Genomic DNA, 26,875 nt, shown 5'->3' on the forward strand with positions numbered 1-26,875 from the left:
AAACAATTCATTTCAGGAGAAAGATATGAAAAGTCAATTTCCATCAGTTATCTCTGGATTAAGGGGTCAGGGCCCCGGCACACTGAGCAGAGCCTGCTGGCCCACCCATCTGGACGGGACAGCCTTTGTCTGCCACAGGTTGGCATCGAGCTAATCATGCCCATCCCCCAGCACGCGCAACAATACATGCATTTCAAATGACAAAAGGTTTAAAAACAGCATTTTTATATAATATTCTTTTTTAAATAGGTTAAAGTTTAAATCGTCTGAAATCAGGACTGTAATATACAAGTATCACCAGACAGTGTTCACCCCACTGGCCGCAAGTTCCCGCACTGCCACTAGGGGGCATTGGCACTAGGACATCTCTCTCAGGGAGGCGGGTGCAGGGGGCATTAGCTGTACTGTGATCTGACACAGCGGGAGGAGCCGGGAGGTTGGCACGAGAGAGAGCATTAGGAGTTCATCAGGGTAAAAATCAAAGACATCATCCAACCTGGCATGGGACCCGAGAGGGACCGAGACCTCCCGTCCTGGCTGGCATTGACACTGGCACAAAACTGGTCTTAGATTCCCCTGGGACACAGGGTGGCCCTGCCCTCAGCTCCTGGGGGTGGGGTCAGGCCCATGGGGCTTCAGAAGGCCCGGGCGGGGGTGGTTTGGCGCTCCAGCCAACCTTGGGCTGTGGGATGCTTGGCACACTACCCCCTCTCCAAGAGCAGTACACTCTTTGGGTGCTCCCCCACATGCTCACGCCACCCCTCGAGAGCCCAATCCAGTTCCTTTCTGTGATATGGACCTTTCAGAGGCCCAATGCCAGCAGCACCACCTGCTTCCCCCCGGACTGAGGGCAAGAATGGGGGATTATGTTCAACCCTCTCAAATAGATACATGGCACAAAAAAGGACCCTTTTTGGAAAATTGGCCGAGAAGCTGGGGATCCCTGGCCCATTCTGCCCCCAGATGGAGCTCATCACCAGGAATGTAGCCACCCCCAATTTCTGCCTGTCTTCTGCTCCCCATCGCCCTGGGACCGTCCCGGCTTTGTCCTGGGACTGGGAGAGGGAAAGTGGGGGCCAGCAGCCCAGGACTGGCTGTCTGGGTGGGTTGGATTTTTGCATTGTTTCTTTTCTATTTGTTAATGGTGCCAAAAAGGTGCAGCCCCAGAGGCTGCTTCTATAGGGTCCAGGTGTAGTGGGCAGGGCCAGACATTGCTGGTGGTCCCTTTCCCTTCCATTTGTGCAAAAAACAAACACTGTAGTGTTCAGTCTACATCACAGGAAAAGCTGCCTCCCTCCCTCCCCACAAAAGACCAGCCCCCTGCTTGTACCCTCCCTCCGAGTTCCTCTATGGGGTCCCCAGGCCAGGCAGCCCGTGGCTCTGGCTCAGTGCATGGCCATGGCCTGGAGGTGGCCCCGAGACCAAGGTGCCAGCTGCTGGCTCCCATGCAACCCTCGACAGCTCTGGGCAAGGTGCCCCTGCTGTCGACTCAGTTCCCAGCAGCTCGGGGCACAGGGGTCAGCAAGTGTGTGCGGCAGAGGCCACCATGCCTGAGATCCACTGCAGGACTCTCCCTCAACTTCTCCCTGCCTCGTGGGGACAGACCTGAGAATGTTCTGAAAAAGTCCCCAGCCCACCATCATCACTGTTTCCTAAAGGACTACAAAATGGAATGAAAGCAAAAGTGACTCCCATCTGAGTAGGCCCTCTCCCAGGCCTCCCGAGGGCTCTCCAGCCTGGGAGGTGAGCACATGACCCTCAGGGGCACAGGAACCAGGCCAGGGAGAGCTCTGAGCAGACCAGATTGCCCTGGAGACACTACCCAGAGAATCCCCCAATCCCCCAGGGCTCTCAGAGGGCGGTGGGGACCAGGCAGCCACCTGAGGCTGAGTGAGGGTCAGGAGGCATCTCCTTCATTGCAGAGGAGCCCATATACTTTTTGTTTTCCCTTAAAAAAAAAATGGTTAGGCACTTCCCAGGGTGGGCAACAGGGGACGCCACCCACCCCCACTTCTTGGAGTCCAGTGAGCAAGAACACAGCAAAGTTGTGAGGATGGTAATAACTTAAAAAAAAAGGAAGGAAGAGCAGTCAGTCACAGTCTCCACATCTCCACGCCAAGGGGCCAGGGCCAGCTGGGGGCGGCTCCGTCCCACGGTGGCCCGAAGGTGCAGCCCTGGTTGGGGTGAGGGAACTGAGGGAGGAGGCCTGGAGGCGCTGGGGACAGGGCACTCGCGTATCTCATCTCTGCTTGTCTCATTTTTCTTTTTTTTTGTCTTTTTTCCATTTTTTTTCTAGAAAAAAGGCGAGCCACAGTCAAGGCCAGAAAAAGGCAGCCTGTGCTGCTGACAAAAGGTGAGAAGGTGCACGAAGGATATAGAAAGAAAGATGTACATCCCCTGATAACTGTGAAATAAAAACCATTTGTTAAAAATATGAAAAAAAACAAAAACAAAAAAAAAACCCCAGCTCCTCGGCGGGCAGAGCCGCTATCACATCATCACACAGGAGGGTCTGTCCCGTGGGCTCGCCACACGGTCACACCAGGTTGTACTCCTTCAGGTTGAGCTGCAGGATGGTGTCCTTGACGGCCGCAAAGACAAAGCGGATGTTCTCCGTGTCAGTGGCACAAGTGAAGTGCGAGTAGATGATCTTGTCACTGTCGGGGTTCAGGTCCACAAACATCTTCAGGATGAACTCCCGGGCGGCCTGAGCGTCCCGCTGCGGCCCTAAGGGAGGTGAGGCAGGTGAGTCAGGCCTGCCGTGCGAGGGATGGGCACTGGGATGCCAGCCACAGGGGACAGCATATGCCATGGCCTCTTGGGCCAAGATGTGGCTTCAGGGAGGCAGCTGTGTGTGTGTGGCCGTGCATGGGGGTCTGCACAGGCCCTTGCCCATCTCCACCTGCTCGGCCCTTGGCCTCCCAGCCAGCACCACCGCTGCTGTGCACGCCAAACGCTCCCCTCTCCTCCAAACTGGCGTCAACCTTCCTTCCCAGTCTCACTTCACTCCATTTACACCACACCACAAATACACACCCACATCCAAACATGGACATGTATCCACACACGTGCACACCTGTGCCCAGGCCTATATGTGCACACACACCTGTGCACAAAGAGCTGCCACCCCAGCCACTACTCCACGTGGCCGTGCTGGCTGTCCACCCAGCTGTCCACGCCCTTGCCCAGAGGCTCCTGCCCATGATGTCCATCCTTCCCAGGCCATGGTCTGCACTCACCCTGAAGTCCTGGTCCCATGATTTCCTCACTGTTCCCTCCCAGCAAACCTCCTGCTCCCCCTCAGCCAGAGGAAATCCCTGTCTGCCCTGCCCAACATCTACTCCACCCCCAACCCAAGGGGCCCAGAGGGCTCAGCTCAGAGCCCACCCCCCTAACCCCTGCCAGGCCTCACCCGGGTCTACAGAGCAAGAGCCAATGGCCCAGATCACGAGGCTCCCAGCATGGGTGCCACCACCTGCCTTAGATAAAGGGCATGACCGAGGGCGCTGGGGTACAGACAGCTTCAGCTCACGCACAACAGAGTGGGGCGCTGAAATGCGGGTGGGATGGTCCACACGAGCTGTCTGCCTTCCATTAGGAGCTCAGCTGATCCAGGGAGGTGTTGGGACAGTGGTCCTAAGTCATTCTTTATTCCCAGCACCATGCTCTTCCTTATGGCCAGGCCACTGAACGGGGGACTGGGAACCAGGCATTCCAGCGCGTCCCTCCTATTGCTGTGCACTGACTGCAGGGTGTCCCCCTCCCGTGGACGATGCTCCCCGTGGAGACACAAGGCTCTTATGCCCATCAAATGCTGGGAAGATCCTGGAGGAAGCACTGAGAACACAGCACCGAGGCCCAGGAAGTTCTGGCCGGCCATGACCACGCACAGGCCCGAGGGAACCACCTCCCTGGCTGTCGGATGAGAACACCACGGCCCTAAGAGGGAAAGGGGATGTGCTGGAGGCACCCAGCTCGCCACCCCAGTAGACCTGGTGAGGTTCAGGGTCTCCAGAATATCTCCCATTCTGCGGGGACCATGCAGGAAGCACAAGGCACACTGGGGCGAGGACACTCTAGAGCTCACCATCAAACTCGGGAAAGTAGTCCACCAGGTGGGAGTACAGGATCTTGTCCTCCAGCAGGTCCTTTTTGTTGAGGAAGAGGATGACCGACGAGTTCTGGAACCAGGGGTAGGTGATGATGGTCCGGAACAGGGCTTTGCTTTCCTCCATGCGGTTCTGCAGATGAAAGGCTCCAGGATTGACAAGGCCCTGCCCCCAGAAGGGCAGGGGGCTGCAGGGCAAGCCCTCACCCCTGCCCAGGGCCTCCCTCCTCCCGGCAGGCCGAGCACTGGGAGAGGTGCCTCACCTCGTTGTCCGACTCCACCAGGACTTGGTCATATTCACTAAGGGCCACAAGGAACATGATGGACGTCACATTCTCAAAGCAGTGGATCCACTTTCTCCGCTCAGACCTCTGTCCTCCCACATCCACCATCCTGCAGGGACGGGAATGCCACAGGGGCTCAGTGCGGGGCTCGATAGACAGTACCACTACCACTACTGCTGGCAAGCCCCGCCCCGCCAGCGTGGCCATGTCTGCTAGAGCCTTGAGGGCCCCTCATACCTGCTAAAGCCAGGGGGCTCCTCAATACCCATCAAAGCCCCAAGAGCCTACCAATACCCCTTAGAACCACGAGGGCCCCTCAATACCTGTCAGATCCCCAACAGCCCCCCAATACCAATTAGAGCCCAGAGTATCCCCAATATGTGTCACAGCCTTGAGGACCTCCATCCCGTATCTGGGAATGAGGAGAACACAGCACGGGCCTGATACCCGGTCTCTGACAGCGACCAATGCCTGCCCTGACAGGAGCCCACACATGGCGATGCGAGGTGTGGACCCAGTGGGACCCGCAGTAGGCCCACCCTCCAGCACCACATCCCGCCCTCGTGAGGAAATCCGCTCCCCTCCTTGGTCATCATGCAGCACCATCCGTAAAACCCAGTCTCGACCTTCCCCCACAGGGAGGCCCAGGTCGACGGAGGGGCATTCAGCTGACAGACATGCCATCAGTCACTGCAAGGAAATGGACAAACAGCTACACAGAGCGAAGCTGGGTGTCCTGTCACTGGGTGAACATAGCAGGCTGCGAAGTTCCCTATCCAACGTGAGAAGCAGGTAAGAAACAATGAGTCTAGAAACAAAGGGGGGGAACTGGGGACAGCACCTGAGAGACAGGGTTAGTTACAGGGGCTTTCTCCTTTCTGCCTATGAATTCTCTAGGTTTTCAATAATGAGGAAAGAGATCCTATTTTTAAAAAGGAAGACAGGGCTTAAGGGAGAGCAGCCCTCAAGCCCCCCATACTGAGCTGGAGAAGGCGGAGAGCCCCACAACTGCCCCCCATACACACTGCTGTGAGGATGGCACGGCTCTGGCAGCAGGGGCCCCGGGGCGGGGCTGAGACTCGGGCTGCCCTGCCAAGGCCCACAGAGGCGAATCCACCTGGCAGGGATTTCTCAGAGGAGACTCCAGCAAGCACAGGTGGATGGAGGACGTGCCAGGGTGACTGTGAAGGGACATGAGAGTGGTGACAGACCAAGAGCCCTGCGATCGGATGCCAGGCACACGCTGGCAGCTGCAGCCAGTCTGGGAATGCCATCAGGGACAAGGGTGTTTGGGGCCACAACCATTCTGGAGCAAGAGCCTTCCCGGGAGAGCCAGGCTGAAACCTGGGCCCCTGGGGCCAGATCTCCACACAAGGTAACCCCTCTGGGACCAGGCTCATCTCACACACTGGATCAACGAGGCCATCATTCAGTGACATCTAAGCTCCGATTAAGACCAGGCCACGAGCTCGGCGCCAGGGCCCCGGCCTATCTTCTGTGATCACTCAACCAGACCAGCGCAAAGCTGGATGAGGGCACAGCGGGACCAGAGCTGTATGTACAGCTACACAAAGGGCACAGCTAGATGAGATGCAGCTGGACAAGAGGGGACACAACTGGACAAGGGGCCTTCAGGACCCCTCAACTGCCCACAGCATCCCTGCTCTGGGAGAACTCTAGACCACCCACTGCTCCTGCAGCCCAGGTCAGCGCCCTCCCTCACCCACAGCCCCATCGTGGAGACCCCACCAGAAGGCCATCTTCCCCAGGCCACCTCTGGACAGCCCTCAACAGTCACTGGGGCCTGGCTCACTCTGACACTTAGGGACAGTTACTTATTCATAAATCTTTTCTCCCATCCTGGATCAGAAGCTCCCTGAGGGCAAAGACTAGGATCCAATGCATCTTTTGCTGCTCCCACAATCTAGGAATGGATTCTAGGAACAAACAGCCCTCAGAGCAGCCCGCAGCCCCAGGCCACCCCAGGCCACCGTCACCCTCGGGAAGCCACAGGACACAGGCACCTGAAGATGATGTTCTCCAAGTCGAAAGGGTATTCGATGATGCCAGTGGTGGGCACACGGACCCGAAGCACGTCCTGCTGTGTGGGCAGGTAGCCCGAGGTGGCGATGCGGTCCACATCAGTCAGGTAGCTGCAAGGGAGCAGGGACAGGGCTACTCAGGCCAGGCTGCGAGGGAAGAGGACATCCCAGCCACCACTGGTCCTCCAAGCAGCAGGGAGGGGGCCTGCAAGGGTCTCACCAGCAGGCACTGAAGCAGCCAGGAATATTCGGGACAAAATGGGACAAGGCCTCCCCATCCCTGACCTGGACAGGAAGGAGCAGGTCATTTGCTGGGTCTCATGGGACAGAAATGAAGCTGACCAGGGAAAGACTCAGGAGGGGCTCTCCAATCACAGCTGCCCCGGGACAGCCACTCTAGAAGGAGAAAGGGGACCAGCACTGGGGTTTCCATGAGAGGCTGCTGGGCTGGAGGGGTGACTTTTCAGAAATGAACTTGCCATTTTAAGATTATTTCAGATCCACAGAAAAGTTTTAGAGATTCAACAGAAACCTCCAGCACACACCCGCTTTCCCCACCATGAACATCTGTTAGTCTAGCTCATCTGCCACAACTAACTAGTCAGTATTCACAGTGTCATTAACTGAGTCCGCCTTTTTTCCAGGTTGCCTTGATTTCCCTAACATCCTCTCTCTGTCCCAGGCCCCTGACCAGGACCCACGTGACTGTCGTGACTGTCAACCCCTGCCCCAGCAGGGAAGGTGGGCAACGCCCCACTCACTATTTGGCGGAGTCAGAGAGCTGGTACTCCCGCCTCCGGTCATAGCACTCCTGGATGCCGGGGTCATTCCATAGGGTCTTGATGGCATTGACGTACCGGTGCTCAAATGTCGTCACCTTTTCCACATCCACTTCCCGGATCAGGAGTGCATTGGCCTGTGAGGGCAGGAGGGAGAAAGGCAATGGGCTCTCCATGAGCCTGGACACACAGGGAGCGCCCCTTGTTCCCGGACATGGCTGGATCCTCAGTACCCAGCTGACCAGTCAGAATGAGCAACTCCAGTTTTGTGTGAATATAAGAAAGAAACAAGAATGATCAGCCGCGACTGTCCTTTAGTGCTAGGTCCTAAAGCAACCCTGAGATGGAGACTGAGGCATCTCGGAGCAGGGCCTGCCAGGCACCATATCCCTGTGTGTTGGAGGCACTTTTGCAGATGAGGGAGATGGGTGCTGGTAAAGCTGTGTTTGCGGGAACAGGCTACAGTTTGCCCTACTCTGTCCTAGATGCTGATGGTCATCTATGGCCCAAATGTGAACTGACTCTGAGCTCAGCCTCAGCTGGAAGAGATTCTACAAACCAGGACCCAGTGGGCCAGATGCTCAAGGTGGCCCCACACATGTGGCCCCACAGCCAGGACGGTAGGACTGGCAGGCATCCCTGAAAACCTGTGATTTGGGGTAAAGGTAAGAACACACCAGAGACGTATCAGAAATCTGACTGGCCTTCTTAAACCTAAAAGTAAAGGGACTGATTTAAGCCCTATTTGGACAGATATGGACTCCATGCCATGCATTGGCCCAGGGAAAACTTCCGGGTGTGTGAAAAGCCCCCCAAAACAGATCTACAAAAGAAAAGCTCAGGGAGGTCACCAGAGAGAGCCATGATGAGTGTACTGCTGCTGGAGCAGCCACAGAGGAGAGTGGACTGTCACTAGGTACACACGTAGAATGAGAAAAGGTGTGCAAACAAAAACTTGTCCATGACTCCGGCCAGTGTGGCTCAGTTGGTTAGGGAGTCATCCCCTAAACCAAAAGGTTGTGAATGCCAGCTCAGGGCACGTGCCTATGTTACGGGTTCAGTCTCCTGTCAGGGCACATACGAGCAGCAACCAAGTGATGTTTTGTCCTCATATCAATGTTTCCCTCCCTGTCTCTTACTCCCTTCCCCCTCTCTAAAATTAATGGACATGTCCTCAGGTGAGGATAAACAACCACCACCTGTTCACGAATGTCACAGTACCAGGTTTCACAAAGGCCAAAAAGTGGGGGCAATAAATGTCTATTGATGGGTGAATGTCATTCATCCCTGCACTGGAATATTACACAGCCATGAAAAGGAATGAAGCACTGACACTCGCTACAATGTGGGTGGACGTTGAACACATGACCCTCAGTGAGAGAAGCCACACACAAAAGGCCACAGTGTGTGATTCCATTTATGTGAAATGTCCAGGACAGGCGCATCCACAGAGATGGGAAGTGGGTTCATGGTTGCCAGGGGCTGGGGAGGAAGATGGGGAGAGGCTGCTAATGGGGACAGGGTATCTTTTTGAGGAGATGGAAATGTTCTAGAATTGAATGAAGATGACACTGCATGACTGTGACTATGTTAAAACTGGATTGCACACTTTAAAAGATAACATGTATGGTATGTGAATTCCATCCCAACAGACCTATTATTAAAACAAACAAACAAACAAACAAACAAAACAGAGGGAAGTGCCACCTCCATGGGGTCACCAAGAGGGTCAGACATGGTGTGTGAAGAGCCTGGTAGGACAGGAGTCCTCTGAGGGGCCAGGAACCAAAAGTTCGCAGAGCCCACCCCAGGGCAACTCACCCACTGACCAGGTTCCAGTCCATCGAACGGGGCGCCAACAGCTACCTGATAGGGGAGCCTGAGGTCCACCAGGATGTGCAGGCCTAGCATCAGCCCCCACTGCCCCCTACAGCCTATGCGTTGCTTAGGTGGTGCCTCCCACCAGTTGAAAGCCTCACCTTGTTCTGCTCATACTTGTACAGAATCTTCAGAGTCTCCATCGCCCGGATCATGGCCTGCATGGCAGTAAAGATGTTCTGGTAGACCAATTTGGTGAAGCCCCGCTTGTCCTCCTCCGAGTAGCCAGCCCCGTGGATAATGCGCATCTGCTTGATGAACGTGCTCTTCCCACTCTCACCCGTGCCTGCAACATGCAACACGGCCCAGTGAGATAGCAGAGGGGCCAAGACCCACATGCTAACAGCTCGCACGCTCACCATGTCCCCGCCACGTCTCCACCCAGCATGCCAGGAGATGAGCCTCTGGGACACATGCTCCTGGCCACAAGTGGCTCACTGGCCCTCAGATGGGGCATGGGACACACTTAACAGGCAACCACTCCTTGAAGCACATCCCTAAGATTTACCTCAGTCATCCTCCCACCTGCACCCAGCCTACACAAGGGGAAACTGAGGCTCAAAAAAGGGAAGGATGGCTCTGACTGGTGTGGCTCAGTGGAGTGAGTGCCATCCCACAAAGCAAAAGGCTGCCAGTTCAATTCCCAACTAGGGCACATGCTGGGGTTGCAAGCCAGGTCTGGTTGGAGGCATGTGAGAAGCAACCATCTATGTTTATCTCCTTCTCTTCTCTCAAAAAGTAAATACTGCATTTTGCCGTGTATAATGTACACCCACATTTTTGGCCAAAACTTTCAGGAAAAAAAACTTTTAATTTTTTAATTCAATTTTTATTTATTTATATTTAGATGCTTTTCTTGTATTATTAAGGAATTTTAGCCTTTATTTTTGAACATGTTATGGTGTAAGAAATTTTATGTAACAAATCATTACAAAACACAAGAACAGATACACAGTATTTCAGGTACTACCCAGGTATAATGTGCATCCTTATTTTTCCCTCAAAAAGTGGGCCAAAAAGTGCACATTATACACAGCAAAATATAGGTAAATAAAATCTTTAAAAAAAGAAAAAAGAAAAAGGAAGGATAACATCTTCAGGATGTTTAGCACCTAGGCATACAACAGGCAGGTCCGTCCCCTAAAGTGTCCTGCTGGGTCACAGTGACAGAAGGTAAGTGGCCACCACACTGAGTATGACTCTGTGCAGAATTTAACACGGCTGCGGATGAGGACATGAAGGCCCACAGAAGTTACATGTGTCTCCACCAGATGCCGCCACCTCCCTACCTAGTCAGGGTGACTAGCACCTTCTCCCTTGGAGTTCACGCAGCCCCTTCCCAAGCCTGTCCTGGATCCCAGTCTAATCTGACAATGCCTGTCGACAAGCCCTGCCCTTCCTCCCCCGCCACCCCATCCGAAACAGTTTCCTTTAAGGTAGAAGTTCGGACTGTGCATCTACAGCCATGGCACTGAGGGCCAAATCAAGTCACAGGGCCCAAGGACCCCAGAAACTCCTTTCTTATTAGCTCCAAACTTGTAACCTTACCCAACAACAAGACATCCCAGGGTGCTCCCCAGCTCTATCCTGTGTGACCACAGCACTGTGCCCCATGTCCACCCAGAGCGGGTAACCCCGCTGCCCTCCCACCACCACGGCCAGCCTCTTATCTCTGTCCCGCCGTGCTGGCTGGCGCATCACTGAACCCCTTTGTGTCTCATTTCTTCCTCAATAAGCATGAGGGGAAACGGCCATCTTACCGAGCTCTTCTAGGGCGAGCATGCTGACCCTCCTTCCCACCTCAGAGAAGGCTGCGTTTGAGGTTCTCCTGCCTCGCAAGATCAAAAATTCAGAAAAAAACATCGGAGAAGGGGCTCTCAGCCAGCTGTGTCCTCCCCGGGGCCTGGAGATGAGGCCCTCGTCTCAGTGCGTGCCGCTCAACAGGAGACCTCCGCGCCTCCGCCCCGCCCCAGCCCCACTCCAGCACCATTCAGCCCCGGCCCTCTCCTGCATCAGCCTCCCACCGCCCTGGTCTCCCCACTGTTGTGTACCCACACACACACAGACAGCAACTGCAGTGGTTTTAATGTGTCCACAAATCTCTGAGGAGCGGAGGCCTCCCCCCAACAGCCACGTGAGGAGGCCATTATGGAAGGGGCTCCCCCAGACCCCATGGAGCCTTCGAGTGAGGCAGCCCAGGCAGCAGCTTGACTGCAGCCTCATGAGAGACTCGGCCAGAACCGCTCAGGTTCCTGACCCTCAGAATCTTCAGCTACTAAGTTTTGGAGTGAATTACACAGCAAGAGAGAATGTCTAAACTCTTAAGAAAGCACTGCCTCAGACCCTACTCAATAACATGACAGAGGTCCCCTCTCACGGACTGAATCCCCTCCTCCCTTTTGGGGACTCAGAACATCCCAAAGTTACCTGAACCCACCCCTCTAGGCTCACCTTCAGCGCCCTCTGCGAGCCGCCCTGCATCTGCCCACCTCCACTCGGCTGCCTGAGCTGCGCCTCTGTCCATGGTGCCATCTGCTCACAGCCGCCTGTGACCGGCCTTCACCCCAGGAAGCCCGGTGCCCCAGGCAGGCTGCTCCCTGCCCTGGACACTGGGAGCCGTTAGCACCACCGGTGCGGGGAGTCTCTCTGCAGGGGTCTGTCACCAACCTCTGTGACTAGAAGCTCCTGGAGAAGAGACCAATTCCATGGGCCCCACAGTGACCACACTGCCCTGCAGGCAGGAGGCCCTCAACCAGCACCTGAGTGACTGACCACAGGTGCCTGAACTCACTAGGGGAGACCCGAGTCTCACAGGAGACATATCGCAGAGCAGGGACCTTGGCCGTAATTGCCTCTTTCTGGTACTTTTATCAAGTACCTCAGATCCTTTCTGGAATAAATATGGTTTGGGTTCTATCATCAAGTGGTAATTACCCCCACCATCCTACCTCAGACAATCACCTCGGCCACAAAATGTACAAGAGGCAATATACCCACTTGCTCCAAAGCCACCTGAGTTCCAGGGGCAGGAAAGGGTAGAGGGTCCATGCACGTGGCCCCATGTCTCCCCAGAGGGATCCACACGGCCCCTTCCTCACAACACACTGCAGGAATGTGATTTCTAGTGCATTTTCCTCTTGACCAGGTCTCCCCACCCCCGGTACTGCTGACAGGTCATTCTGGGGGCGGGGGGCTGTCCTGGGCACTCTGGGGTGTTAAGCAGCATCCCTGGCCCCCACCCACTCAATGCCAGGAGCACCCCCCGTCCTGATAACCACAGATGACCCCAGATACCATCCAGTGTCCCACAGGGACAGGATCAGCCCCATTTTTTACAAAATGCTATTACACAAAGGTAACTGCCCTGCTAATCTATCTCGAAGGGTCTCTCACTGGAAACAGGCAAACAGGTACAAGAATTAAGGACAAACACACAGATGCAGCCAAGCCAGGCATGTCCCACCTCCAGTCCACAAGACCCCTTGAGCTGCCAACGCCTAACTACAGAGAAGGAAGGGCAGCCTCGGCTTCCGTGTGAGGACGCGGGGAAGACGCGTGAAGAGTCCTCCAGATCACTGCCCAAAGAGAAAGGAACGGCCTCACACCAGCTTTTTTAAAATGGGGTAAAAATGATTATGAGAGCCCCCCACGGAGCTCTCCAGAGGCAGTGCAGGCACACTGAGGGGTGCGTGCGTCGCACATCCCCCCCTCCATACCCATACACACATGTGTACACATGCATGCAGCCCACGTGAATCAGGATGAGATGCTGCGTGCGCCCCAGGACAGGGCAGAGAGTGCAGGGGCGTGTCTGTGGAGGGGTCCTGAACCACTACTTCATGATTGATGAGACGCTGCCAGCCCCTGGATATGTCGGGGGTCCCGGAGGAGGCAAGTGGCCAAGGTCACGCAGGTCCCTCCAAGCCCTGAAGCCATCCCGTCTGCAAGACCCCCGACACTGCAAAGACAGCAGCCATGATCAACCTCCAGAGGAGCTGAGGGGCACAAAAGACAGCTGAAGCACATGGGACGGTAGGGGTGTTCATTAATCTAATTGTGACAATCATTTTACAGTACATGCCTGCATCAAATCGTCTTATTGTACACCTTAAACTTACACATTACATTTCAATTGTGTCTCGATAAAGCTGAAGGGAAAAGCAAAAGGGACACCCCAGGGACAATGTGACCTGGGACCTGGAATGGGCAGCCACTACTTTTCGAGGAAGGTCAGAGAAAGGAGGGTATGGAGGTGGCAGCTACAGAGAGGGGCGGTCTACTGAAGAGGGCACCACTGCCACGCGTCATGTGCCTTCTGGGCCAGCAGAGACTGGGCGAGGGGAGGCCAGTGCCAGCTCTGAGCATGAACCTCCAAGCCAGGAGCAGTGGTGTGGGAGGGAGGAGCCAGCCTGGTCCTCTGTCCTGCAACAGGACAGGCCCAGCTGGCCTGAGAGGTGCTCAGCCACCACTATGTCCAGAGGGCAGGGAGGGACAGGCTCTGAGCCATATACACAGTGCCGGCCAAAGTAACCTGTTTCAGACGCTCTGGCTGTGGTCTTTGTGTTGAGCTGGCTGCTCCATTTCCTGGTCAATTCAGCCGCTGCCACATCTTGTCAGCACATGTCACCTGTGACTGAATCTCTGGTCCTAGGAATCCTCATGCACCTGACCCAATGCCCACCTGCCCAGAGAAGTCTCTGGGTGCGAAGCCTGCCTGGACCTCAGGGCCACTCACCCAGTCCACTGCAGACTCTCCAGGGCCCTGGTCAGCTAGCAGCGCGCCCCTGGCCTCCAACAGGCTCTGCCTGGTCCTCGGTCACGCTCCCCTTAGGAGAGCTTGTCACACACACTCTCCCACAGGTGCCTCCCCATTGGAGAAAAGCAATCCCCTTCCTCAAGCAAAAATCTGCAAGACACCCATGATCGGGTTTCATTCTGTCCACGTGTACTGGTCCACAGCACCCACTGCCCCCCAACCATTCAGAGAGCAGCTGCTCTGAACCCACACTCGGCATTCCAAGTAGCTTTATTTATAATGGCCAAAAAACAGCACCAGCCCCATGTCCTTCACCAGGCGGAGAGTCACAAACTGTAGCCCACCCACACCATGGACACTACTCAGTGATGACGAGGAAGCCCCGTGGACACACCCAATGGCTGACAGGCTCCATGGAATTGTGCCAAGTGGGAAAAACTGAACCCCAGGAGGCTCTATGCCTTCTGATCCTGTTTACAGAACATTTCTGAGATGATACAACTGTAGAGATGGAGGATGGATGGTGGTTGCTAGGAAGGGGCAGGGGGGTAGGGAGGGTGACACAAGGGTCCGTCTGGTGCCGGAAAAGCCCAGGGCCCTGACAGTGGCTGCGGATTCAGGTGCCTGCACAGGGGATGATACTGTGGGGAAGGGACACGTGCTTACCACCTCCCCACAAGGAAGCTGAGCAGCTCCAGGTCCCGGCTGCAGTAAGACCTCAAGTTCACATCCGTGGGTCCCCTAGCCCTGCCTCCCCACAGTTTCTTGGGAACACGACAAGCCCAGCATTTTGAGAGGCCATCTGTGTGCCAGAGCTCCCACCACTGTTAAATACAAACCACCCCCAAGGGCCCTTCCCCTCCAACCCTACAGAGCTCCTGGCACAGAAGCCCCAAATTCATGGCTTCCAAGAAACACCCAGCACCCCGAAACCCCAGCCATTCCTACCAGAGACCATCCCTGCCATTTACTCTGTATCTGTGAGGTCTGCACGTTCTCATTTTCAGCACACTGGGGACGAGCTCCCCAAAACCAAGGGTCTGCCTCTGGCCTCCTGCCCCAGGCCCTCGCACAGGTCACAGAAGGCACTGCAGGAATTCTTCCCCAATAAATCTGACCAATCCACAGTGCTGGCTTTGTCACACACTCCCACAGACCCCCAAGTCCTGCGCTAGGCAGGCCGGACTTGACCTTTGGCTACTCCGAGAACAGGGGTTGGGGAGCACCTGGGGGTACAGCTCAGGGGCTGAAGTTCTCACCCCTGCCCAGCTGAGCTCCTGGAAGGTGGCTGCAGCACCTGCTTCGTCTGACCATGGGGCCTAGCGGGTTGGGGGCACAGCAGGGCTGAGGCCTGCGGGAGGCTCCCCACCTCCCGGGCATTCAGTGCTGCCACCACCAGGAGGGTTGAGTCTGAGTGCTGCCTCAGCTGCAACTAAATGGAGAGGGAAAACAAGCCCCTCTAGGAGGGGAGGAGGCCGCCAGCCCGCCTTCGCTAACTGGCAGAGACCTTTAAGATTGGATTAAAGGAAGTGAGTCTGAGCCCCACGCCCTGGCAAACACTCCCAAATGTGGGAGAGAAAAGTGGTTCGATCCCATGTTGGCTGCAACCTGGAGTGCAGGAAGGATGGCGCGAATCTGGTATCACTGACAGACTCAAGTCCACAGGCCACTGTATCCACAGCCCCATGGGCAAGTGGCCACAATCTGGCAATAAAACCTGAAGGCTAGAGTCAGAACCTGGGGTTTGGGGCTATTGCCAAGCTGTCAGCCGCTCTGGGATGTGGGTAATGAAGCCAGGAACCCCCAGGGCCTCAGTGAAGTCCAGGCCAATAGCACTCCCAGGGACCTGGGCTCCTGAAAACAGCCTGGAAATGCAGCATGGATCTCGAGCTGTGTCAAGTGATCCAAAATCAAAGAGGGGTGCCGACCTTACGCAGGGCGGTGCAGAAATACGGAATCCTCGTGCGGCTGAGGATAGCTCACACACGCTCCTCTCAACCCCACTCACTCGTTCATTCGGTGGTGCAACTATCACGTCACCTCCCACTGGACAGCTGAGGGAACTGAGGCACAGAGAGGTTAAGTGGCTTTGCTGAGATCACAGAGCCGGTAACTATAGGACCTCAAAAGACTAGAGTCTTTTGGCTTCACAACCACAGTGTCTCTTCCTTCCCAGGACTTCCATCTCTCCTGTTCCACGACTGTCACCACAGGGAAGTGAGAAAACATAGTGAACTGGGGGAAGCGCTCCTCGACCAGCCACAGGGCCACCAAGAGAGAACACAGCAGCGGCCACCTGCTCTGATAAGAGACAGGAAGCAGGACAGCAAGAGTGAACCTACAGACTCATCACGTCTTATCTCCACCCCAAGACAAAGTCAGTGGGGCTGATGTCTCCTGCCCAGGGGTCTCCTAGGTGTGGTGACACCCCTTGTTCAGAACACTTGCCTGCTGTAACTGAAGCCACTGTGCAATAGTCCAAGGGCGGCACTGCCCCCCACCATTTCCTTGGGTGTCTTCTGAGCCCCCACTTTTATCCCCAAGAGCTGGATCTTTTTTAAAAAAAAGATTTTATTTATATGTTTTTAGAGAGAGGGAAAGGGAGGGAGAAAGAGAGGAAGAGCAACATCAACTGGGTCCTGACCAAGAATGACATGAGCCACCAGTCTCACCCATTCCCCACCCCCTTTTTAGCCCAACTGTGGGTGGGTGGGCAGGGTTTCGGGCCTGGGGGACAAAGATGGACATGGAACCTGCCTGCCTAGCCCAGCTCACTGACATCACCATAGACTCATATGAGAGGAATGATGGGGCAGAGACGGGCAACCTGCCTCCAGTTCATACTCCAGTTCAAAGGTCAAGTCCGGCCGGTCAAGTCCAGTTCATACTCTGGGGTCTCCCTGAGGGGTCTGGCCTGTCAACTCTTGTCCCTCCCATCTAGGTCCACGAGCAAACAGACACGTCGACAGGAAATACAGCTTCCACCAGTTTCAGCTGGAACTGCTCCTTCGGAGGTGCTTATGGTGCGCCCACCTCCTGTAGCACCACTCAGGTGCTGGGGATCAGAAAAGGCACAAAGACGGCCAAACCCCTGACAGCCAAGCTCTGGGGACCCTGCTGTAAGGCACCAGAGCTCCGCTCAGTGGCAGAGGGACCAGCTGACCAGTGTGGACACTGCGAATAAACATAACACCAACGGTGCTCCCTATCTTAAAAACCCATCACCCCACTTCATCCTCGCAATAATCCTGAATTATTGTCATTTCACAGAAAAGAAAACCAAGACTTGGGAGTCACATGTGGACAGAAGCCACACTCCAGGACTTTTTAGCACTTCCCACCTCAGTCCTGGTATGGACACCCCTCTCCCAGGACTATTCCTGCGGGGGTTTTTTTTAAGTTTTTATTTATTTGTTTGTTTATTAATATAAAGGGAAAGGAAAGGAGAAAGAGAGGAAGAGAAATATCAATGTATGAAAGAAACATGATCGGCTGCCTCTAACACACCCTCAACTAGGAGCATGGCCCTCAACCCAGGCACGTGCCCGGACCAGGAATCCAATTGGCAACCTTTTGGTGTGCAATACAATGCCCAACCCACTAAGCCACACCAGCCAGGGCATACTCCTGCATCTTTTTAACAGGACCTTATGCAAAGTTTTCTGCTTGCTCAATACCTATGGTGTGCCATTGCATCTTACCACAGTGTTTCAGGGGCCGAGGCACCATCCCCATCCAACAGATGAGGAAACCCGGCCTGAGAAACATGACTGAGTTACCATGGTCTAACCCTAGAGCAAGCACTTCCCCTGCTGCCCTGCCCTGGCTGGTGGGGGCGGGGGAAGGTCTCTGGACGGATGAGCCCAGCCTCCTACAAGGGGGCCTCAGAGACAGGCAGATGTGAGCTGCACCCTGGAGTCCCTGTGTGTCTACCCAGAGAACAGAGGACCACAGGCACGTCGTCGTGGGGCTGCCTAAGCACGGAACCTCACATTCAAGCAAGTTGGGGCATCAGGGGGTGCTAAGTGACTCCCATTCCACTCCCCTGGGGGAATGAATTCAATCACAAATCAGTCACTCAGAACACGTTTCTGAAGCCTGCAGGGCCCTGTGCTACACATGGTAGTGGGGTGGTGAGCGCCTGCGGGGTTGGGTAGAGGGAATGAGGAAGAGTCACCCTGGCAGGTGACGTGCCCACAACCAGCCAGGTGCCCCAAGTCTGAGAGGCACAGGGAGGCCACAGGCCTAGGGGCACAGGGACTATGAATGTCCCCTTCCATGAGCCAACCAGCTGAGATCTGGGGTCCTGGCTCTCTGAGCAACCTGCATTCCACCAGTAAAGAATCTTGCACACGGGCGTTCCCAAAGCTCCTGGAGACGTCCTAAACCCCATCCACTACTCACAAACACCAGGGCACAGGCTACCTAGGCTCACTGTCCCCACTACCAGACCACAACTGCTAGCTAGGAAAGGAGAACCCTTTGGGGGACCAGAGATAGGACCGTTCCTCTCCACTGCTGTCCAGCTCTGTCCACCCTGCGTGACTCACAGTTCCAGACCAGATGCACCCACCCCAGGGCCTGGACAGAGAAGAGACAAATGCACCCCTCTGCCAGGGGACCTCATCTAAGCTATGCCTGGTTTCCTGCATGCCGCTCCAAATGCCCAGGACCACAGGCAGTGACGACTGCAATGGTCGGTAGGGCTGCGCCTAGAACTCCACCACAAGAAGCAGAAAGTGAAACCTTCTGTGGTTAAGTGTCTGAGGCCGAGCACTTCCTCCAGTCTCACCACAGCGACCGGCACAGCTCTGCACACACAGAACCTCGCCCGGAAGCATGGTTTTCTGTGCAAATGAAGTTCAGCGCCGGTGCCAGCCCCAGCCCCAGAGCTTGGTGACACACCTGATGAGGCTATGCTCTTTACTAGCCGTTATTTGTGGGGAGTTGTTCCAGGGGCTCGGACCTGCAGACCCCTTGGGAAGGGGGCAGAGCTTCATCCAGGCACTGGGCATCCTCCTGGGACTCACAGGGAAACAGAGAGCTGGGTCCAACGGCAGTCTGGGCTCCTGAGGCACTTCCAGGGACTGCACCAGGGAAAGCAGACCCTTTTAGCCAAAAACATTTTAATTTTAATTTAAAGTACATTAAGACTTCTGGGGTGGGTTGAGGTCCTTCCACAGCCCCAGGGGAATCAAGGGGTGAATGAGAAGCCACCCAAGGGTGCTCTCTGCTCTCTTGGTGTGCAGGGGATGCGGCCAAGCCTCTCTGCCAGAAGCCAGTGGCCACACGCCACTCTGCACCTCAGAGCACTGGGAGGCGCGCCCTTCCCGCCGGAGCCACCACACCCCAGGCCAGATTCCAAGCCTTTTCACCGCCCTGTGGGGCCCAGAGCTGGCCGACAGGAAGCCTGCAGAACTGACCGCCCTGCTTTATTTAGAAATCCCTGGAGCCACGGGGCTCAGCCTGGTCAGGACGCTGGGCCTCTGAGCCTCTGGAATGGGCTCCCATGGAAGGCCTTGAGTTTCAAATCGGAAACCTGCCTAGAGAAACAGACAAGGGACCACCCCCCCCCCCCCACTGGTTTGCTACCAAATGACAGAAACACCGTGGCAAAGGTCCCAACTGGGCCTTGGGGTTCCGGTCCACAGAATGGGAGAGCGATGCACGCTTTTGGGACCTGCAGCACAGACATACTGGCCATCCCACGACTGAACACAGACGTAACATTAACAAGGACACAGCCTGGAACACCAGAGCTATGACAATAAAGACTTGCATCCATGCATTCACATGTGCACAGAGTGTTGAGTGCACACATACACACACACACACACACACAAAACTCTGGACCCCACAAACAAAAATTCGCACTTTTTAAGCACTCACAAAACATCTGACAAAATGATGTACACGGATGTTACACCAGTGCTGCCACACACACTTCATACTGTGTACTACCAGGGCACAGCGGCTCTCAAACAGAGGTGGCCCCACCCCCGGGGCACACCGGGCCATGTCTGGGAATATCTGTGGTTGTCAAATTGGGGGTGCTCCTGGCATCAAGTGGGTGGAGCCAGGGACACTGCTCAACTCCCCCCAGTGCCCAGAATGGCCTCCCACAGAGGCTGGGTTGGCTCCAGTGTCCCCAGTGCCGAGGAGGAGACCCCGCTGTATGGAAAAGAGATGCTTCTTTGAGGAGTTGAAAGTCAACTTTAAAAAGGAACCACAGAGGGAGCACTGGAGACAGAGCCCGTGAGGTTCCCCCAGTCTGAGGGCCAGAGTACAGCTCCAGGCACTCCACAGTCCCTCCTGGTCTCTCTCGTCACCAGGATGGGACATCAAAACCCCCACCAGGCAGAGAGGCCCTACAGGTTACATGCATACAGGCCCAGGGAGACATGAGACCAACATGGTGAAGTGGGCAAGGGCTCCTCCAGTGCTGGCGACTTGCTCTACTGGTCCCAAACCAAAGTACCAAGGCAGACACCCCCAGAACATCACGGAAACAAGTCCCCCTCGGCCCAGCTGCAGCTGGAAAGCTCAGTCTGCCCCTCAATTTTCTCCCTGCAAAATGAGGACAGTCTTTGGCCAGTGGCTGGCTTGCTGGAGAGGAGAGGGTGGAATGAATCCTACGAGCAGGTTGGGCACTGGGCAGAGGGTACTCAGTAAGGATGCCCTCCCTGCATCCTCACACCCTGCCCTGTCCTCTGGTCATCAAAGTCCCCCCAGCAAGGAGCCCTCAATCTGGGAGGATCGGTAAGTGTCCCCAGGGTTCCCAAAGAGGTCCCTGGTCCAAAGCCTGTGGGATCACTGATAAGGAGCACCTCAGGGTCAGCCCCCACCCCCACACATCCCCAGACCTCCCCCTGGCACTGACGGCTATCTTCACGTCAGAGCCCTTCACCATGGACCTGTGCGCCCACGTCACCCTCACTGCCTTATCTGCCCCCCATGCCTAGGCTGTAACCTCAAGAGACAAGCGCCTGATCCCGCATTGTGCAGGCTGGCAGCAGTGGGCTGGGGCCCCTCTAGGGTTGCACAGGAGAGGAAGAATGGAACTGCAGACACAGGTGCCCCTGCAGCTGACGCCCCACACCCTTGGGCAGGCACTGGACACTTCCAGATCAGCTGCAGGGCTCCTGGGGGGCCTCCAGGCCCAGGGAGAATGCAGAGGCACACCGAGGCTGCAGAAGCACAGGCTGCTGACTTTTTTGGTCTTGACCCACACATCAATCTTGAAGCCTAGACACGCTCGGAACAGGCTGCAGGGGCACCTGGAGGCTCACACGGCCCCTGATCAAGGCCGGCTGATGGCATTAAGACACCTTTAATTTCTAACCTCCTTCTAAGATAAACTCTATTGCCCATTGCAAAAGCCACCTATCACAAGGTCCTCCTAAGTGCCACTCAAATACCATTGCAAGTTTCCTCCAAACTTTAAGGTTACTCTCTATCCGTCCCTTCTGCAAAGGTGGCCTTTTCGTGGTCTTTAGGTAAATCAAAATATATATTTGGAAAACAAAATAGGGAAGGTATTTAATCAAAAGGAGGATCCTGCAGGTTGGAGAAACAATGCACTTCAGCCAAGTCCTGCTGCCTCCCAAAGGGCCACCAATGCCACTCTCCACTATCAGGAGTTCCACAAGGCCTCTAAACCCTCCCCCCTCCTCCTGCCCCATATCCATCAAAGCTACCTCTGAGCAGCTTGCAAGCATTTCCAACTTTCCCTGCAATCCAGGAATAAAAATGAGGCAGGGCTCATAAAGGGCAGGGCCCCAGGTTTCTGTTTTGTAAATGACCTTCTTGCCTTTGACGGCAGAGGTAAGTCCTTCAACAGCCCTTATTTGGGGTGACAACACTTTGCTGACAGCTGGGCCAACTCACTCCCTGCAACAGGTATGCCCTGGGGAGACAGGGATTCCAACAGGAATCTCCCCCAGAGGAGGATGAGGAGGAGGAAGACGACCCAAGAGAATCAGTTCCCACAAAGGCAGAAGGAAAAGATTTCAGAAAGGTTGGTAAGTTGGCCAGTTTCCGAAAACCTGCAAAGGCATAGGGCCCCACCCGCTTCCAGCCTCCAGCTAAAACAGAAATCTCCAGAAAAGAAGAAAATCTGTCTTTCCGTAAGGCGTGTTCCCTTTTCAGGAGAGCAAAAGTTTTCCCCGCAATGGAGGCTGGGGGGCGGGGGGCGTCAGGGAGCTCTTAGGAGACACAGAAACAGCTTGAGGGAATTGGGGGGCGGGCGGGGGGGCGGGGAGATAGGCCCTGAGTGCCGGGAACAGGGCTCCACCTGGTGGGAAGAGCAGAGATGGGATTATGGGAGGTGAGGGGCGCGTCTGAGGATTAGAACCCAGAGATCAGGGCCTGAACAAGTACTGGGGGAAACGAGGGGGGATACTCAGTGGAGCAGTGGAGTAGAAACAGAGGCAGGGCCAGACCTACGCAGGGAGGGGGCTCATTTCGCGAGAAGGGGCAGAAGGCAGACCTCCCCGGGTTTTGGGGGCCCGACCTGAACAAGAGGTAGGGCTGACCCATCAGGGTTCAGGGACCTCCCAGGACGGCACAGGCTGAACCTGAGGATCCGGGATACGGATGTGGACAGCAGAGGCAGGGCCTTACCCCTAGGGTTTCAGAAACTCGACATGGACAGTAGCGACAAGGGTTGGCTCTGAAGAAACCTGAGATCTCATGTGCACAGTACCGGCAGGGGCTGACCCCACAGTGGACAGTGCTGGCGAGGACAGATCTCGAAAACCGTGGTCCCCGCCATGCACAACACAGGCGGGGCCTACCCGAAGGCCCAGACCCCCGCCATGGACAGCACCCACAGGGGCTGACCCAGACGCCCCTGTCTCCGGCGTGGACAGCACGGGCAGTGTCGGCCCCGCCCGACAGCACACGCACCGTCGGCCGCGGACCCCAGCAGGCCCGGCCCAACTCACCGAGCAGCAGCAGCTTCAGCTCGCGCCGGGCGTCGCGCTTATCCCGCCGCAGCTGCTTCTCGATCTCGGCGTTGATCCGCTTGGACTCCTTCACCTCATCGCTGAGGCAACACGCCATCATGGACTCCAGAGTCATCGTCCCGGCCCCGGCCGCCCGCCGGCCGCCCCCGCCGCTGACCCCCGGCCCGGCCCTCGCCTGGAGCCGCCCTGTCCGCGCCCGCCTGGCCCTCGGCGATGGCCCCCGGGGCGGCGGGTCCACACGGCTGTCTGCGAACGCTGGTCCCGCTCGGCCGCGCACTCCAGCCCAGCCACCCTGCGTCCGCGCCACCGCCGCTACCGCCGCCTCCAACCGCAGCCGCCGCGACCGAGCGACAGCGCCACACAACCTAGCCCGCGAGGGCACAGAGCCGACGGGCGGGCGGCACAGCCAATGAGAGGAGGTGGCGGCCAGCGCGCCCGCTGCGAAGGCGGGACTAGCGGCCGGGGTAGGCGGGGTGGGGCGGGGCGGGGCGGGCGCGCCCTCAGGTTTGGTTGAGCCAACGTGGGAAGGGGGACGCTCAGCCCAGAGCCAGGCAGGGCCGCCCGGGATTGTGGGAATGTGGCGGACTCGGCGGGCTGGCTGTGTTGCGCTGGCTCAGCTCGGCCCGGGTCGGCTCCGCTCCGCTGGTGAGCTGGAGGCACGGACCCCGCCAATGCGGTCACGGGGCTGGGAGACCCCAGCCCCACGCGAGACATTGAGGTACCAGCCTTCGCGGTCTTCCGGGAAGAGCCCTGGCATTACCTAACGGGAAAGAACCTTTCACTCATCCATTCTTGGAACAAGCATTAGTGGAATGCCTCTTGTCTACTGGGCCTGCGGGGCCCCCGTTGACCCAGAGCTTGCTATGTGCCACTTAAGCAGTAAGCTTTAATGGAGTGCTTACTGTATAGCAGACATGGACCAAGCACTAATGCAGTACCTGCTATGTACCAGGCACACACCAGGCATTAATATAGCACCTGCTATATACCGCGTATGGGCCAGACATGAGTGCAGCACCTGCTATCTAACTAGGCGTGAACAGGCATTAATGTAATGCCTGTTGTATAACAGAGAGGGCAAAAGCATTAACCCAATTCCTGCTATATATCAGGCAGGGCAAGAACATTATGGAGTGCCTACTGTAAACCAGGAATTAATGCAGTGCCTGCTATATTCCAGACAGCAAGAAAGCATTAATGATGTGCCTACTGTATACCAACCACTGCTTTAAGCCCCTTAAACCAACCCTACTACCCAGTTGATATTATTCTTGGGATGCACCCACATCCCTTCATTTACACATAGAGCTCTGCTAGAGCCCTGCTCTAGCAGACTTGAGTAATTGCAACAGTCCTAAGATATTTACCATCTGACCTCTTACAGAAAGAGACCTAGAACAAGGCCCAAACACACAGAAGTTGCTCAATCAATGCCCTCTGAGTGATGGAAAAAAGAATAAAAGCCTGAAGTGTTCCTGGTACCAGAAACCCATTTTACAGACAAGGAAACAGGTGCCTGACTATGGCACCTCTCCCAGCCCTGGCCTACCTGCATCCCCCACCTCCTCTCCCCATCTGGCCCTGCCCAGATCCCATCATACACCTTTCAAGCTGCACCCTGACACACTGTACTCTTGTGTCTTGAGATAAGGGGTGAGAGGAGGGTCAAAGTCTCCATTTATTGGTTGATTGAGAGGATGGGAAGATTAGCTCCTTGAAACTCTCATCTTGGGGGCTTCCATCCCCACCTCAGCCAGGCTCCTTCCACAAACAGACAAAAGGTCTACTTGAACAAAGAGCCTACAACCAGGGAAATAAGCAAAATATTGTCCAGAGGAGGAGGTCAGGCAGGTCTTCTAACACGAACCCCACCCCAGTCACCACCTTGTGGGATTCCACTCCCCAGCCCTTCAAGGCCCCAAATAATCCTTTTTACTTTTTATTCGTTTACCTACACCCCTCCCCCCCGCCTTAATATAGCGTATCTGTCTTGATCACTGTTATATCTAGAACCTGGCTGGGTACACAATAGGTGCTCAATAAATATTGAAGAAAAGAATGGTTGTTTATCATTTGCTAACATGGCTTGCTATCCATACCCACCACTAGATTGTGAGCTTCAGGTAGGCAATAATCATATGTGCTCTGGTCACCATAGGGTCCCCCACATCCAACACAGAGCCTTGGGCCTTTCCCCTCCTCCAGCAATACTTCTGTGTGTAGGATGCTAGACTGGATAGCGACAAGTGGAATCAGTCACCAATGTGTGTGAGTTCCACATGTCCAGGGAACTTTGTTCATCTTGTTCTCCGTGGCATTCCCAGGGCCTGAAACACCACCTGCCGTAGAGTAGGTGCTCAATGAAAGTTTGTGAAATCATTGAAGGAACCCAGCTCTCCTAGGTGTTTCTTCTCTTTCTCTGGAGTAAAATATAACAATAATTGCACTTTCCTCCCTTCTTCCCTTTTCTGCTCTTGCTCTTAGCTGTTGTCAGCCTCTGCCTCATACAGGCTTAGAAAGCTCAAGGTTGAATCTTGTTTTTGCTTTTTTACTCTGGTGTGGACAGTAGGCCAGTGATTTAACTTCCCTCGACCTGCTTCCCCATCTGTGATGTAGGAAAAATATTTGTCGTGTTTTTTTCTTTCTTTTCTTTTCTTTCTTTCTCTCTTTTCGCAGAAAGCTGTTATAAATAGCCAAGGAGACAATTCTTGCAAAGTGCACAGTAAGAACTTTATGTTTGCTTAAATACTTATTTAAATACTAAGGGACAGTGGTAGATAACCTCTAGGATGGCCCCCAATGAGCCCCACTGCCTGGCATTCATGGCCTTGTGTAAGTCACCTCCTGTCTAGGAGGTAGGTTGAATTTAGTGTTACATTTCTAACAAATAGGATATGGCAGATGTGACTTCAGAGATGCTGTTATGAAATGCTTTTGGCTTACATCTTGGGCTCCCTCTTGCTTCCTCTTATAGCAGTCTCCAGAAGTCTAGGCTATCCTCCTGCAGAGCCATGTGTAGTAGAACTGAGGCCTCCCACCAACAGCCATGTGAGGGAGCCATTTTGGAAGTGGCTCCTCCAGCCCTGATCAAGCCTTCAGATGAGGCAATCTGGCCAATAGCTAGACTGCAGCTTCATGAAAGACCCCAATCCAGAACCATCCAGCTAAGTCACTCCCAAATTCCTGACCCCGAGAAACGGTATAAGATAATGAATGTTTTATCGTTTTAAGGCACCGTGTTTAAGGGTGATTTGTCACACAGAAGTTGATCTCTAATACATGCACCCAAGAGAAATAAAAGCACATGTCCACACAAGACCTGTACACAAATGTTCACAGTAGCTTTATTGATAACATTTATTGGGAACAACCAAAATAAATGTCCACCCATGGGTGAGCGGAATAAACAAACTGTGGTCAACCCAGGCACTGGAATATTATTCAGCCATGAAAAGGGAAAGCCCTCCACGCCCCACAACAACATGAAGGAATCATAAATGCTTTATGCTGAGTGAAAGGAACCAGTCACAAAAGAGGATGTACTGTCTGATTCCATTCATATAAAATTCTGGAAAATGTCAACTATAGAAGCCAATTGTGGCTGAAAGTAAACTGCTGGATGTCAGGGGACATGGTGCAGGGCAGGGAGAGCTGAAGGGAACTTTTGGGGATGATGGAAATGTTAGTTCACTATTGCGATTATGGCCCTGGTTGCACGGGGGTAAACATATGACAAAAACTCACCAAATTGTACATTTTAAACGTGTGCAATTTGTTGTATCATTTAAACCTTAATAAAGCTGTAAAAATAATAAATGTTCCAAGAGGCGGTACTTGTAAAGCACATAGTAGGAGCTTAATAAATACTTAAATGTTAAAAAGGACACAAACAGGGGCAGGCAGTGTTGGGACTGCAGTTAAGGGCAGGAAAACAAATCAGATAGCAGAAGAGTTGGTGGGTTCATTTGTTCCCCCCGAGTATTTATTTATTAAATGGCATCTGTGACACCCCCTCCCGGCAGCAGCTCTGCCCTGGGCATTGAGGCGAGGAAGTGAGGGGAG

The 26,875-nt window shown here is 54.8% G+C and overlaps 1 protein-coding gene across 1 annotated transcript; it reads right to left on the bottom strand.

The window, feature by feature from the left end:
• Positions 1–22: 22 nt before the first annotated feature.
• On the bottom strand, positions 23–23,143 carry GNA11 (G protein subunit alpha 11). The gene is made up of 7 exons (XM_054578088.1): positions 22,793–23,143; positions 9,193–9,377; positions 7,196–7,350; positions 6,417–6,545; positions 4,372–4,501; positions 4,088–4,241; positions 23–2,727 (listed from the first exon to the last, which is right to left on the bottom strand). The coding sequence occupies exons 1-7, from the start codon at positions 22,926–22,928 to the stop codon at positions 2,537–2,539; spliced, it is 1,080 nt and encodes a 359-aa protein (XP_054434063.1). The 5' UTR covers positions 22,929–23,143; the 3' UTR covers positions 23–2,536.
• Positions 23,144–26,875: the final 3,732 nt, after the last annotated feature.

The sequence above is a fragment of the Pteronotus mesoamericanus genome, unplaced genomic scaffold, assembly GCF_021234165.1.
Source record: "Pteronotus mesoamericanus isolate MK-2021 breed Mesoamerican mustached bat unplaced genomic scaffold, CSHL_Meso_final contig_482, whole genome shotgun sequence".
In the NCBI taxonomy this organism is placed as follows: Eukaryota; Metazoa; Chordata; class Mammalia; order Chiroptera; family Mormoopidae; genus Pteronotus; species Pteronotus mesoamericanus.